Source organism: Triticum dicoccoides, chromosome 6B (assembly GCF_002162155.2).
Source record: "Triticum dicoccoides isolate Atlit2015 ecotype Zavitan chromosome 6B, WEW_v2.0, whole genome shotgun sequence".
Lineage (NCBI taxonomy): Eukaryota > Viridiplantae > Streptophyta > Magnoliopsida > Poales > Poaceae > Triticum > Triticum dicoccoides.
The window spans coordinates 27,193,162-27,208,404 of record NC_041391.1 but is presented as its reverse complement, the minus strand read 5'-3'; the positions used below and the strand labels follow the sequence as shown (position 1 = coordinate 27,208,404).

Sequence of the window (15,243 nt, the reverse complement as noted above, 5' to 3'; positions counted from 1 at the left end):
GATTCCCAGGGAGTGATCATTTTCTCAGCGTGCAGGAATTTTTTTCTCATGTCGTGAAGCATTGGAGGCGAAGTTGAGCGCATGTATGGAAGGTTTATCACTAGCGATTCAGAGAAGCGATTCAGAGAAGTGATCTTCCGGTTATTGTGGAAATGGATTCTCTTGTAGCTGTGAAGATGATCCAAGGCAGAGAACAAGATAGATCCATTTATGCTTCTTTAGTTAAAGAGATTAGATATCTCAGTTCCCTTCGTGAGGTTTGTATTACTCATGTGAGCCGTCTACAAAACAAAGTTAGCGATAGTTTAGCAAATTTTGCTCGCTCTGAGGGTAGGACTATGACTTGGTTAGGATCGGGGCCCTCTATTGCGTTGAGTTGGCTCTTGCTGATTGTAACTTTGTTGTTTGAGTAATACAAATTTTCATTCGCAAAAAAAAAGAAACATTTGGAGGCACAGTATTTAACAATTTATTCGAACACGTTCACAAAACATAAACTCGCTACAAAATGTCTTGCGCGTGCTCGGCCACAACACTTTAGATTCAGACAAGAGGAAAAGAGCCTTGGTATGAACCTCGCACTCCCTGCACGCTACTAATTATTGGCCATGGTACTAGACGGGAATGGCATAGATTGTTCGTACGTCGTAGCTGCCTAGTACGGTTTGGTCGCCTTCTTGCCAATGCCAAACACCGGATTGGCTTAGGGCATGAAGTGGCACACCGGCGTTCCAGGGTGTGTACGTAGCACCTCGAACGCCGGATGAGCCGGGTTCCACTTGGACGTGTCAAAGTGGCAGAATGCTAACAACTTGGCTGTCGGGCCCCCGCCGACGAGTCCCCGGAGCGAGACCACGTAGCCCTTGTCCGTGAGCCCGGCCGTCATGTGACACTGGTAGACGCGGTAGGGGAATGGCATCTTGTGGCAGCCGACGAAGTAGTCACCATGGAGCTTGGTGACCGCCTGGACCTCGTACAGCTGACGTGGCAGGCCGCCGCCGGCCGGGAGCACCGACGTGGCCATCCACATACCATGGTCACCACCGGTGGAGCGACCAATTAGCATGTTCATGGCGCTCCGCTCGGCGCTCTCCAGCGACGTGGTGCAGACCCTAAGCTCGCCGACGTGCGGCGGCGACTGGCACAGGCTCAGTGTTTTCGCCACGTGGGATGCCTCGGCGGAGCCTGTTGGGATGTTGAAGGTGGTGAGGACGGCGCTTAGGTTTGCGAAGGGGACCTTCTCGGCGAGGTCGTGTGGGAGGATGGGCGGTTCAGCTTCTGCAGGGAAGGACATAGTCATGGTGCTGCCCGGACGCAGCTATGCCTCGTAGAAGAAGATGCCCGTCGGTGCCGCCAAGCTCGCCGTGCACATGCCGGTCCAAGCACCGCACAAACTGATGCTGGGGAATGCAGGGTAGCGCACCACTCGAGGCGCATCATCGATGCCTGGACAACACGGCAGACATTTTTACGAACTCGTGTCAACATGACATGGTTACTCATATCTAAGCAAAAGTGACGTACCTTTCTGCACAAGGTCTGCGATGGCCTCTGGCATCGGCGTGCCCGGGAGGGCCTGCTGCCAAAAGCTGCTCATGGCCGGAGTGCCGGCGGCCACCACGATCAGAAAGACCACAGCACAACGGTACATGTCTCGATCAATATTGGAGCCTGCTTTAATTGGGTGGTGGTTGCCTCCCGCTGGCCCGGTATATATACTCTGCTTGCTCACCGAAGACACGAACCTTTTTTTTACAAGGAAAATATATTAATATTATGGTGATACCAATTACACCCAACCTCTACAACAACGCAATGCCGTAAAGGCATAATGGATGCACACAGCCAAAAGACAACAAGAAGATGGAAAAAAGTAAAAACCAAAAAAATAGAGAAAGATCTCGCTACAGCGATCAATTCCCTATAGCTGCAGCACGAATCACCACCTCGACACCGAAATCCAAATTCTTCAAAAGCGCCGCCTTCAAGAAGGAAACAGTACGCAGGCACCGTCATCCCCTGATTCTAGACCTTAAGTTTTCACCTTGAAAAAGATTTGCGCTCTCAAAACAATACCTTCAAGAAGGTCACGGCTAGGCACAATCAATTAAGGCCAGGACTTAGGTTTTCACCCTGAAAGCTAAGACTCTGTACACCACCTATGCTGCCGCCCCCACTTGCCGATGCCGCTGCTACGAGTCACGAATCACCAAGCAAAGTCCTCGTCATCACAAAGACTCGATGCGCAAATACAAGGCCTCAGACCTCAGCCGCCATGACTTTCTTCGCCACTGTCTTCACCATAAAAATCAAAATACCGACGTGTCCCATAGTGTCAACAGATACCGAAGCTTCGCGTTACACCCTCCTGAAGCCACTCGGGCTGAGATAGGAGCGCACATGACAGAATCCCATCCGATCCAGTAAACTACATGCATGAAGCACCCAATGAAGATCTCCAGCGGAGCATTCCGGAACTAAGCAGGCCAAACCTGTCATCCCACCTCTAGCTCATACCGCATCGAGGACCAGCAAGTCTCATAACCCAGATGGCTAGATCCATACAGAAAAGCACATCGAGCAAATGACTGAAGGCGAGCAGATCCAGATCAGACGCCACCGGACGACCATGACTACTACTGCCTCCTGGACACGCCCCGTCAGACACAGAGCATCTATTAGAGCAAGTACAATAGATCCTTGTCAGCAGGCTGTAAGCCTTTCCAAGTCAGCAAAATCTCAGCTGGAGAAGAGAAAAAGGAGGAAAGAGAAGGAAGCCGGCGCTTCACTTATCGCCCGGCTATAGCTCAGTTCATGAGAGAAAAGGTCAGCATGCAAGCGGTAAAAGCTGGTGCTGCTTCCTCCGATCCAATCAGCTGCGTTTCCCTCCATTCCTTGCATGCAAACATTAATTGTTTTGGCCAGTGGAGTAGCCCGTCTACAGCCAGCACTAGTGTATGAGATTTCTTTTGTGAAAGCTACAGGTGACATGGCATAGGTATAGAGCCCGTAGCCGGCTCTTCTATTAACCATGCTCTTAGGTGCAGCCGTCAGTGAACGCCACATGTAATCCGCAAGACTTGCGGCCGGATCTGGCTATCTAGCCACGGGCGCACATCCCAAGCAGCTACTCCCTCTGTAAATTAATATAAGAGTGTTTAGATAACTAAAATAGTAATCTAAACGCTTTTATATTAGTTTACGGAGGGAGTAGATGGATCAGCACGGCAAAATAAAGATGCGATCGAACATTATAGCTGCCACAACTCGATGCCTTCTCTGTCTCTTTCTCTGAACGTTCTCTTGTTCTACCTTACTGGGACAAGAGTAGGGACGGAAAACGAGTTTCAAATCGTGTTACTTCTTTTATTTAAGCAACGACGTACACATTATTATGACCTGTTCTTATGTATTTTATCTATATAATCGTCGACGTTTTTGCATGATCAATCATAGCCGCCTAGGATAGTATACATAGGTTGAGATGTCCATTTCGGTGAAGACTGTTAGGACGTTCCTTTCACCCTATATTTTCAGGTCCTTTACAAGTCTATCTTTTTCAATTATTACAAAAATTTTCTGTTTGCATTATTATCATTGCATCTTCTCGGTGAGTTACTGATCTTAGTTTCTCACCCGAGTTCTTCTTTTAACTGTCCTGCCTTCTCAGTTTCCATGTGAGTAAGCAATTTTTTTTGCGAGAAAACTTTCAATCTATTCATCTTCAATCATGACAGTACAATGAACACCAGAAATAATAAATTTACATCCAGATCCGGAGACCACCTAGCGACGATTATAAGCACTGAAGCGAGGCGAAGACGCGTCGCCGTCATTGCCTCTCCCTCGCCGAAGCCGGGCAAAACTTGTTGTCGTAGACAGTCGAAAAGCCGTCGTGCCAAGGTCAAGAATCCAACCTGAAAACACATGATCGTAGACGAACTACAATCAGATCCTAGCAAATCCACCAAGGATAGATCCGCCGGAGACACACATCCACACGCCCACCAACGATGCTAGACACACTATTAAGACGTGGACTAGGCAGGGAGAACATTATTTCATCTTCAGGAGCCGCCGCCATCTTGTCTTCCTGAGCAGAACACAAACCATAACAAAACACGAGAAACAACTGAAAACAGAGCCCTCCCGCGGGCAAGGGCTGAGATCCACCGCGCCGTGGCCGTAAGGTCACCGGAGATGAGGCGGACCGACGGCGACACCTAGAGGAGGGAAGGAATCCCTACACTTTTCTTCGGGAGGAGTTTTTTTTTCCGAAACGGAGGCAAAAGATTTGCCTCATCGATTAATTAAGAAGAAGAGAATTGCCTAGTTAATTAACGGAAAACCGGGCAAAAACCGATACATATAGACCACATGCGGACTACTCGCTAAGAACCAAACTCCATAACCCCACGATCAACCCGACAAATACACATAACATGTAACAATCATGAACCCTCACACTTCTATGCCTCAAAGAAACCCCCAACAAAACCAAGGTTGCATACATTAAACGCCACCAAATCCACGGAGATGGAGGGCAATGGGACTGAGTATCCTCCATTAAGCAGTCGCTGACGCCTTACCAATGACACCACTCTTCTTGCCTATGGTCCTGAGAGCCTTCTTCACCTTCTTTATTTTGCCTGTAGAAACCTCCTCCGCTAGGAGGCAAGCAATCGCCTTGCCAGACCCAGGAGAAGCTACCTCCAAGGAGGCGAGCAAGCGGCGAAGCTTTTTCAGAAAGACTACCTCGTCAATACGTGCCATCATAGCATCACGGTCAAAGATGGGCGACCGGATGGGCTTCATCACCTCAGAATTAGGTGCCAAAGCACCTACCTCATCACCTGCAGACGCCACCTGGTCAACAACCACAGGTGAGAGAGCAATAGTAGCAGCCAAACCTCCACAGTCCACAAAGTCGGGTGTCTGAATGGGCTCCAATGACGGCGGAGAGGTCGCAATCGACATCACCAAGTTCCCTCCAAGCGGCCCCATCTCCTTAGAAAGCACCATCGAAATAGGCGAAGTAGGCTCCCCACAAACCTTCTGGAGCTCAGGCATAATTTGCAGCACCGGAGCCACGACCTCGACAACAACTTCACTCCCAGAAGCAATCGGCACGGCAGGCAATGGCAACCGACAGGATGTAGCACGAGGGGAGAGATCTCCATACATGCATGCTTCCCCATCGACAAAACCAACCTGAATCTCGAACAGCAAGGACACATCGGGCACAACCCCAATCTGAAGCTCAGGCAGCGAAGACACATCCGGCACCACCTCTAGTTTGGCAAGAGCGGCCTCCGCCCTCCCCAAAACATTCCCTGCTCGCACTAGGCAATCACGAAGCTTGGTGCGAAGCAGCTCGGTCTTCTTCGCCAACCCAACTTGCTCAGTCGAGATAGGTTGGAACTACACATCTGTCATGGAGACATCATCGATGGATGCAGGTGATGGACCAGGACATTGGAGTGGCGAAGCATGGGCATGCTTCTCAGCACGGCAGAAGCGGGCGATGTGGCCGGATCGAAGACAATCCGTGCATCGAATTGGAGTCAAACAGGCTAAATTGTGGGTTTACTAGTAAGAGTACGTGTGGCGTCTTTTTTCTTCAAACCAGTCGGTACGTACGCAATGTGAGTAAGCAATTGATTACCTTTTTGGACATTGTCGGTGTCCTCCTATTAGCAGCCCCGAACGTAATAAGAATATGGCAAGTGGGTGCATACTTCATTAATTGATTCGATCATGTCACCAATATTTTTCTAAAACATATGATAAATCGTCTTGCTCTTAGTCAAGGTATCTTCTGACTCATGTCGGCTTTAAAAACTAGTCAACTTACCCGCACATTTGCGTGGCTACCTTTGATACAATGTTGTACAAGTTAATTAAGACAATTCTCATTGATTTATATTACATCTTTATATTCACAAAAATGTTAAACTATTTTATTAAATGTTCAATTCAACATCAAGTATGAACGTTTTCTATCTTGATTATGTGAAAAAATTGTGAGAGTTTATGAAAAAATATGTTGATTATGTGAAAAAACATATTTTGCAAACCAATATAATTGTCTATCTCTTCTAAATATATCTATCTATCTATCTATCTATCTATACCTATATTAATTTGTGACTTCCTAAAAATTCCTACGTTAATCAGTAATTAGGAACCGTTAATCTGGTGGGGTCAAGTTATTGCAGTGTAGATCAATCTATCTATACCTATAGTAGCTATACTAATTTGTGACTTCCTAAAAATTCCTACGTTAATCAGTAATTAGGAAACGTTAATCTGGTGGGGTCAAGTTATTGCGGTGTAGATCAATGCCAAAATATCCCACGTTAAGAAAAAAAACAGCCATTATGATGAAGTGGATGCCCTCTCTCCCAATCTCTCAGGCCTCTCTCCTTCCTCTCATCAGGGAAACAGAACAACTCTCCCGTTCCAGAAAGGCACCTAAATCAGCCTAAAAATCCAACTAAATCCTCATGTTTCCTCATCTCTTCCTCCCCTCGACCCCTTCCTACGCCGCCATACCACATCGTGGAAATCAATCCTCATGCTTCCTCATCACCACCTCCCCATCGATCTCTTCCCTCGCCGGCACACCAAAGCCTGCTCTCGCGACCTCTATCCTCGCAAGGTCTGAACCTCATGGTCGTTGGACATCTATGCCGCCCTAGGAATCTTCAGGTACCCTCACCTCTGCGCACCTCCTCCCCAGGGCCGGTCCTGATATTTCGGGGGCCCAGGACGAAATTACAACCAGGGGCCCCTACTATAAAGATCAAAATAATAATGCCATTTTTAGTTCATTCATTTACTTAACTTATGATTGTCTATTGTTCCAAAATAAAACAAAAATTGTAAATGGTGTATTCCTTTACTTAATTAGACAAATCGAATACCTGATAGAGGGCAAACATCAAGATGAAAGGTTTATAAAGTTTAAAAGCTTCATTTGCAACAATAAAAGATCATTTACCTACACGATGGCTATGGGAGTCTGAGTGGCTTTATTATATAACCATGCTTGGATTGAAGTTATGCGTGTAAGAATAGCTGAGACCTTCTTCCATTATTTAAGTTAAATTTGCAGTCATGATGATTTGGAGAGAGAATGCAAAGACCGACAATCGAACACATAGCAGGCAATTTTTTCAATAGATAAGGCGATTGGTGTTGTGTTGACAAAGTACAGATTGAAGTAAGAAATAGAGCAACGGGCACACGAAATCAAAATTTTGTACTGCATTATATGCGAGACCTTCTATGATCTGACTGCTGCTGCACCATATGAACGTGACCAACTAGCTAGAAAGAGGAGGTTAGTGATGACCTTATAAGTGGGGTGGCTTCGTCTTGCACATGAGAGACATCTCACGAATGCGGGATAACACAACGGGCCCGGGGACCTGGAGGAAGACCAGTCGGCCGCATGGCGGAGAGCGATCTACATCAGTGGCGTGTCTCACGATCGGGGCCCTCGGGGAAATAGTATCATCGCGAAGCGGCGAACTCGCGATGGAAAGAAGGAAAACATGACTACTCGTGGACTACGTGCGTCTAGGTCGCTGCCTCCTTACGGTCTGGGCCATGGGCTCCTTGCGAACCCTGGAGGGGCTCCCTAGATTTCGGGGGCCCTGGGCGGCCGCCCCCCTGCCACCCCCTCAGGGCCGGCCCTGCTCCTCCCCAAAACAGCTAAATAGCCTTTGTGGGTAGCTATTGCATTACAGGAGTTCAGTTCTGCCATGGTGTTCGTGATGATGTACGTGGTTGTTCAAGTTCATGTGCAGCAGTGTAGGCGTGGAGGGGTACCTACAAAAGATAGTGCATCCCTGTCTCCATCTTCAGGCCTTCACGGTTTCTCCATGGATGTCCTTCCCTGCCTTTCTGCTCTTGCATTGTCGCAGCACCACCTAGGTTCGACCTTTCTTCTCCACCTGGGGTCTACCTACAGCCATGCATTGACCTACCAGCCATCAGGGTTCCATTGCGATCACGAGTTCTTGCAAAATAGAGTACAGAGAGAGGAGAGAAGTTGTTACAGACAGATAGGGAGAGGGGATAGCAGAGGAAAAGAAAAATAAGAGTTCATTGCTATCCACATGTTAATAGAGTGCAGTTCATCTTTCTTTGTCCTATGCGCCCTGATTTTGATCGAAGTCACATATTGTTTAATGACTAACGCTTGAGGTATAGTAATGTGCTGGCAAGCCAAATGGGCCAGAGAGCAGCAAAATCAATCAGCTCCCGGGACATATAGCCTTTTTTTTTATTAGTATTTTAGTATGATTTTCCTTTTCAGACATTTACTACCAAACTGCTTTATGTGGTTCACGGATAAGACCTGCTAATTTATTTCTTTTTACCTTCCAGTCTATTATAGTTCTAGGCGTACTTAAATATTATTACAGAGCAAGTCCTTTGTCAGCAGATTTACTTATAGGTACATCATAATACTGTAGTGTTGTATTCTTTTTGAAAGGCAGTTTATGTTCACAGGTTGCCCTTTGAAATTTTGTTCTGATAGATAATTGCCTCTGTCTGAAGATCTTTCTGTGGATCTTCAGTTAATGATCACCGGTCAAACTGTTTCAATTTTAAAATTGTTTTGGCATTTCAAAATCATGAGGAGGTATATAAGACATCTGGATATGATGTGTACCATAGCTGTCTTCTTTGATTTATTAGCATTGTCGGCGTCTTTTCTGCAGACTTTGATTATATTCTTCAGATGGTGAACAAAGAAAGAACCATCCTTATGGGTTTGGACTTTGGAGTAAGACGGTAATATTCTTAGCAAGTTAACTTTCCTGTTGTGTAGTGAGTTTTTAGGTGATTTCTAGACTGAAAATAAGCCGATAATGATGTTGCATCAGAGTGCCTCTTCAAGTCCTAGATTATCATTGTGTTCATTACTGGGACATGTTCTGCCAGATACATGTATTACGGTTATGAGAAAAGAGGTGATAATATTGCGAACTCTTTTTTTTCACCTCCAATAAAATTATTACACACTATATCATAAATGTATTTTTGTTTGATGTTAAAGATGCCATCAAAGAGGGGTTTGAATACCATTCTGCTCATTCCAAAATTATGCATGCTACCGGAGATCATGGATAAGCAATCGCTTTCAAGCTCGGTTCTTGGTTGGCGGGCTGCAGACCTGGAAGAGATACCTACGAATAAGTAAATATAAAAACAGCGAGTAGTACATAATGACTGTGATTTTACATGTTCTCAGTCGGAAGCCAAATGGACCATAGAGCAGCAATAGCAATCAGCTCCTAGGACATATTGCCTTTTGCTTTATTATCAGTGGTATTTCAGTAAGATTTTACTTTTAAGGCATTTATTACCAAACTGCACTTATGCTCTTCACGGACAAGACCTACTAATTAGTTGCTATTTTAGCCTCCAGTCTATTGTAGGTCTGTGTGTATTTAAATATTAGTACAGAATGAGTCTTTGTCAGCTGATTTAATCATAGGTATATCATAATCCTGTAGTGCTGCAAAAAAAAATATGGCTGTTCCTTTTCACATTTTCCCTTTTGAATTTTGTTATTATAGATAATTGCCATTCTCTGGAGATCTTTCCGTGGATATTTAGTTAATGATCATCTGTCAATTTTTTTCAAACTTTCAAATTGTTTCAACATTTCAAAATCATGAGGTTGTATATAGGACAACTGGATATGATGTGTACCATAGTTGTCTTCTTAGTTCTGTTAGCATTGTCGGATTCTTTTCCGCAGACTTTTGATTATATTTGACATACTTCTGCAGATGATTGATAAAGAAAGAAACCATCCTTATGCATTTGGAGCACTGTTTCAAATAGCCCGCTATAGCTCCGCTATAGCACGCTATAGCGTTTACAAAAGGTCTTGCGCTAAGAGACTTTGATCCAAACAAATGAACAAACATTTTAAATAGCGCGCTATAGCTCCACTATAGCACGCTATAGCATTTGAAAGAGGTCCGGCGCTAAGATGCTTAGCACGCTATTTAAAACTTTGATTTGGAGTCACTAGTAGAAAAGGGGGCAATGGTCCAGGCCGGGTCAGCCCATTAGTCCCGGTTCAATCCAGAACCGGGACCAATGGGGGCATTGGACCCGATTCGTGAGCCCCGGGGGCCGGCCGGGCCACGTGGGCCATTGGTCCCGGTTTGACTGGACCTATTGGTCCCGGTTGGTGGGACGAACCAGGACTAATGCGCCTCGCTCCTGGCCCACCACCATTGGTCCCGGTTGGTGGCTTGAACCGGGACCAAAGGCTGCCCTTTAGTCCCGGTTCGTGGCACGAACCGGGACCAATTAGTTGCCTATATATACCCCTCGCCCGCGAGCAGAGCACTCCCAGTGCTCTGTTTTTCGTGGCCGGCGAGGGGAGAGCTTTGTGGTGCTCTAGCTCACCTTCTATGCACACAAGATGTTCGATAGAATGCCCGAGCCACACTACTTAAGCTTTCTCCGCTCCAAGCTCGACCTCCAAGCTCCATTTTCCTCAATATTTGTTTAGGTTTAGCAGTCCGTCACGTCCCATCCCCGTCTTCACCGCCGTCGATCGCCCGCGCCGATCTCGTCGCCGGCACCACCATGGTGAGCCTCTTGTTCTTATCTTCTTTCTGAAAGGAAAAATAAATTCTTACTTGTATGTTTATATAGATACTTGTATAATTTTCTTACTTTTATTATTGCATCTTATATAGTGCGATGGTTTTGGTATCCGCCCCCGTCGGCCCTCTTCCTGTCTATGATTCGGATGTGGTATATATTATCTTTTCATAACTATTGGTTCATTTATTGTTTATGACAATTATGCCGACCAACGTGACATAGATTTTATTTATCTAGCAGGTTGTTGAACCGGAAATTCCAACCGACCCTATTGTCGAGAGGTTAAATTTAGTTGAAGAAGAAAACAATTTGTTGAAGGAAAAAATTAGAAAAATTGAGGAGGAGAATATGATATTGGAGTTGCATGTTGCGGATGTCGTCGATGATCACAAGATCAAGATGGATGCAATGCGCTTGAAGATTAGAAAGATTAGAAAATATGCCATTCATACCGAGGCTTGATATCATTATGCCGTTGGATCAGTTGTTACATTGGTTGCGATTATGATCGCATTTGTTTTCGCATTGGAATATTTTACATAGTTTCAGTGTATGGTTTAATTAATTTAGATGCTCTGCAGAGCTTTATGTTGTTAGATGAGAACTATGTATGTACTTTGGTTTTAATGTGATGATGAACTTCTATTAATTTGGTCACTTAATTATCTATTCATGATGTTCTGTAATGATTTTTGACACACTTAATTATATATAATGCACGCAGATGAACCGACAATGGATGTACGGTTCAAGACACACCTCCGAGTACATTAACGGCGTGCATGATTTTCTCGAAGTGGCTGAGGCAAACAAGCAGAATGGTTTTATGTGTTGTCCATGCCCTATATGTGGGAATACGAAGTCTTAGTCTGACCGGAAAATCCTCCACACCCACCTGCTTTACAAGGGTTTCATGCCACACTATAATGTTTGGACGAGGCACGGAGAAATAGGGGTTATGATGGAAGACGGCGAAGAAGAAGAGTACGATGACACTATGTGCCCCCTGAATACGGTGATGCTATTGAAGATCAAGAGGAACCAGACAATGTGCAGGATGATGCTGCAACGGGCGAAGCTGCTGAAGATCAAGAGGAACCAGATGATGTGCCCGATGATGAGGATCTCCGCCGGGTCATTGTCGATGCAAGGACGCAATGCGAAAGTCAAAAGGAGAAGCTGAAGTTCGATCGCATGTTAGAGGACCACAAAAAAGGGTTGTACCCCAATTGCGAAGATGGCAACACAAAGCTCGGTACCGTACTGGAATTGCTGCAGTGGAAGGCAGAGAATGTTGTGCGTGACAAAGGATTTGAGAAGCTACTGAAAATATTGAAGAAGAAGCTTCCAAAGGATAATAAATTGCCCGATAGTACATACGCAACAAAGAAGGTCGTATGCCCTCTAGGATTGGAGGTGCAGAAGATACATGCATGCCCTAATGACTGCATCCTCTTCCGCGGTGCGTACAAGGATCTGAACGCATGCCCGGTATGCGGTGCATTACGGTATAAGATCAGACGAGATGACCCTGGTGATGTTGACGGCGAGCCCCCCAGGAAGAGGGTTCCTGCGAAGGTGATGTGGTATGCTCCTATAATACCACGGTTGAAACGTATGTTCAGAAACGGAGAGCATGCCAAGTTGATGCGATGGCACAGTGAGGACCGTAAGAAAGACGGAAAGTTGAGAGCACCCGCTGACGGGTCGCAGTGGAGAAAAATCAAGAGAAAGTACTGGGATGAGTTTGCAAGTGAGCCAAGGAATGTATGGTTTGCTTTAAGCGCGGATGGCATTAATCCTTTCGGGGAGCAGAGCAGCAATCACAGCACCTGGCCCGTGACTCTATGTATGTATAACCTTCCTCCTTGGATGTGCATGAAGCGGAAGTTCATTATGATTCCAGTTCTCATCCAAGGCCCTAAGCAACCCGGCAACGATATTGATGTGTACCTAAGGCCATTAGTTGAAGAACTTTTACAGCTGTGGAATGGAAACGGTGTACGTACGTGGGATGAGCACAAACAGGAGGAATTTAACCTAAAGGCGTTGCTGTTCGTGACCGTCAACGATTGGCCCGCTCTCAGTAACCTTTCAGGACAGACAAACAAGGGATACCATGCATGCACGCACTGTTTACTTGACATCGATAGTATATACCTGGCAAGCTGCAGGAAGAATGTGTACCTGGGCCATCATCGATTTCTTCCGACCAACCATCATTGTCGAAAGAAAGGCAAGCATTTCAAAGGTGAGGCAGATCACCGGAAGAAGCCCGCCATGCGTACCGGTGATCACGTACTTGCTATGGTCAATGATTTACACGTATTCTTTGGAAAGGGTCCCGGCGGACTAGCTGTTCCGAGTGACGCTGGGGGACACGCACCCATGTGGAAGAAGAAATCTATATTTTGGGACCTACCCTACTGGAAAGACCCAGAGGTCCGCTCTTCGATAGACGTGATGCACGTGACGAAGAACCTTTGCGTGAACCTACTAGGCTTCTTGGGCGTGTATGGGAAGACAAAAGATACAGCTAAGGCACGGGAAGACCTACAACATTTGCACGAAAAAGACGGCATGCCTCCAAAGCAGTATGAAGGTCCTGCCAGCTATTCTCTTACCAAAGAAGAGAAGGAAATCTTCTTTGAATGCCTGCTTAGTATGAAGGTCCCGACTGGCTTCTCGTCGAATATAAAAGGAATAATAAATATGGCAGAGAAAAAGTTTCAGAACCTAAAGTCTCATGACTGCCACGTGATTATGACACAACTGCTTCCGGTTGCATTGAGGGGGCTTCTACCGGAAAATGTCCGATTAGCCATTGTGAAGCTATGTTCACTCCTCAACGCAATCTCTCAGAAGGTGATCGATCCAGAAATCATACCAAGGCTAAGGAGTGATGTGGTGCAATGTCTTGTCAGTTTCGAGCTGGTGTTCCCACCATCCTTCTTCAATATCATGACGCACATCCTAGTTCATCTAGTTGACGACATTGTCATTCTGGGCCCCGTATTTCTACACAATATGTACCCCTTTGAGAGGTTCATGGGAGTCCTAAAGAAATATGTTCGTAACCGCGCTAGGCCAGAAGGAAGCATCTCCATGGGCCATCAAACAGAGGATGTCATCGGGTTTTGTGTTGACTTCATTCCTGGCCTTAAGAAGATAGGTCTCCCTAAATCGCGGTACGAGGGGAGACTGACTGGAAAAGGCACGCTTGGAAGGGACTCAATAATATGCAGGGACGGATATTCTTGGTCTCAAGCACACTACACAGTTCTACAGAACTCTACCTTGGTGACCCCGTATGTCGATGAACACAAGAACAGTCTGCGCTCCAAACACCCGGAGCAGTGCGACGACTGGATTACATGTGAACACATCAGGACTTTCAGCAGTTGGTTGGAAGCACGTATCAGAGGTGACAACACTGTTTGTGATGAGTTGTACTTGTTGTCCAGGGGACCATCTTTGACTGTATTGATTTGGAAAAGATACGAGATAAACGGGAATACATTTTACACGATTGACCAAGATCAAAAGAGCACCAACCAAAACAGCGGTGTCCGCTTTGATGCAACAACCGAGAGGGAAAATGACACATATTATGGTTATATAGTGGACATATGGGAACTTGACTACGGACATGATTTTAAGGTCCCTTTGTTTAAGTGCAAATGGGTCAATCTGTCAGGAGGCGGGGTACAGGTAGACCCACAGTACAGAATGACAACAGTGGATCTGAAAAAACTTGGGTACACTGACGAACCGTTCGTCCTAGCCAATGATGTGGCACAGGTTATCTATGTGAAGGACATGTCTACCAGACCGAGAAAGAGAAAAGATAAGGAAGCGAATACATCATACGATGAGCCAAAGCGCCACATAGTTCTTTCAGGAAAAAGGGACATCATGGGAGTGGAGGACAAGCAGACATGTCTGAAGATTATGAAAAGTTTCATGAAATTCCTCCCTTCAAAGTCAAGGCTGACCCCAACATCCTGATAAACGATGAAGATTATCCATGGTTACGGCGCAATAAGCAAATGACACAAGCGAAAAAAAAGTGAAGACTTTCTCCCGCAACTATTATGATGATACCATGCCAACTTTGTAACTAACGAGTATGATACCATTGTCCGTTTTGTACATGCACATGCTATGTGGGTCAATTTATGATACCATGCCAACTTTCAACTTTTTCAGAGTTCATTTGAAATGCTTTAATGTCTTATGGTTCGGCCCTCGTAATAATTATAAATAGCAACAATAAGTATTTTGTTGTAAGTAGAAACAAAATAAAATAAATAAAGCAAGAAAGAAAACAGAAAAACAAAAAAAGTGTTTTCAAATTTGAAAACTAATGGCACTAACAGAAAGTTTATAATTTTCCTAAAACTAAAAGCAAAAAGAATTGAAAAATAAAGCAAAAAAACAAAAGAAAATAAATAATGCAGAAAACAAAACAAAAAAACAACAATAAGTATTTTGTTGTAAGTAGAAACAAAATAAAATAAATAAAGCAAGAAAGAAAACAAAAAAACAAAAAAGGTGTTTTCAAATTTGAAAACTAATGGCACTAACAGAAAGTTT

General features: G+C 45.1%; 1 protein-coding gene across 1 annotated transcript; it reads right to left on the bottom strand.

Annotated features, from left to right (window-relative positions):
- Nucleotides 1-548: 548 nt before the first annotated feature.
- Nucleotides 549-1,662, bottom strand: LOC119326323. The gene is made up of 2 exons (XM_037600001.1): nt 1,525-1,662; nt 549-1,446 (listed from the first exon to the last, which is right to left on the bottom strand). The coding sequence occupies exons 1-2, from the start codon at nt 1,649-1,651 to the stop codon at nt 1,319-1,321; spliced, it is 255 nt and encodes an 84-aa protein (XP_037455898.1). The 5' UTR covers nt 1,652-1,662; the 3' UTR covers nt 549-1,318.
- Between the last annotated feature and the right edge of the window lie 13,581 nt (nt 1,663-15,243).

Excerpts from the sequence above, each read along its gene's own strand:
- LOC119326323 (XM_037600001.1), bottom strand. The coding sequence starts at position 1,651 with ATGTACCGTTGTGCTGTGGTCTTTCTGATCGTGGTGGCCGCCGGCACT. Across the intron at positions 1,447-1,524 it reads CGCAGACCTTGTGCAGAAAG|GCATCGATGATGCGCCTCGA; the intron begins GTACGTCACTTT and ends CGTGTTGTCCAG.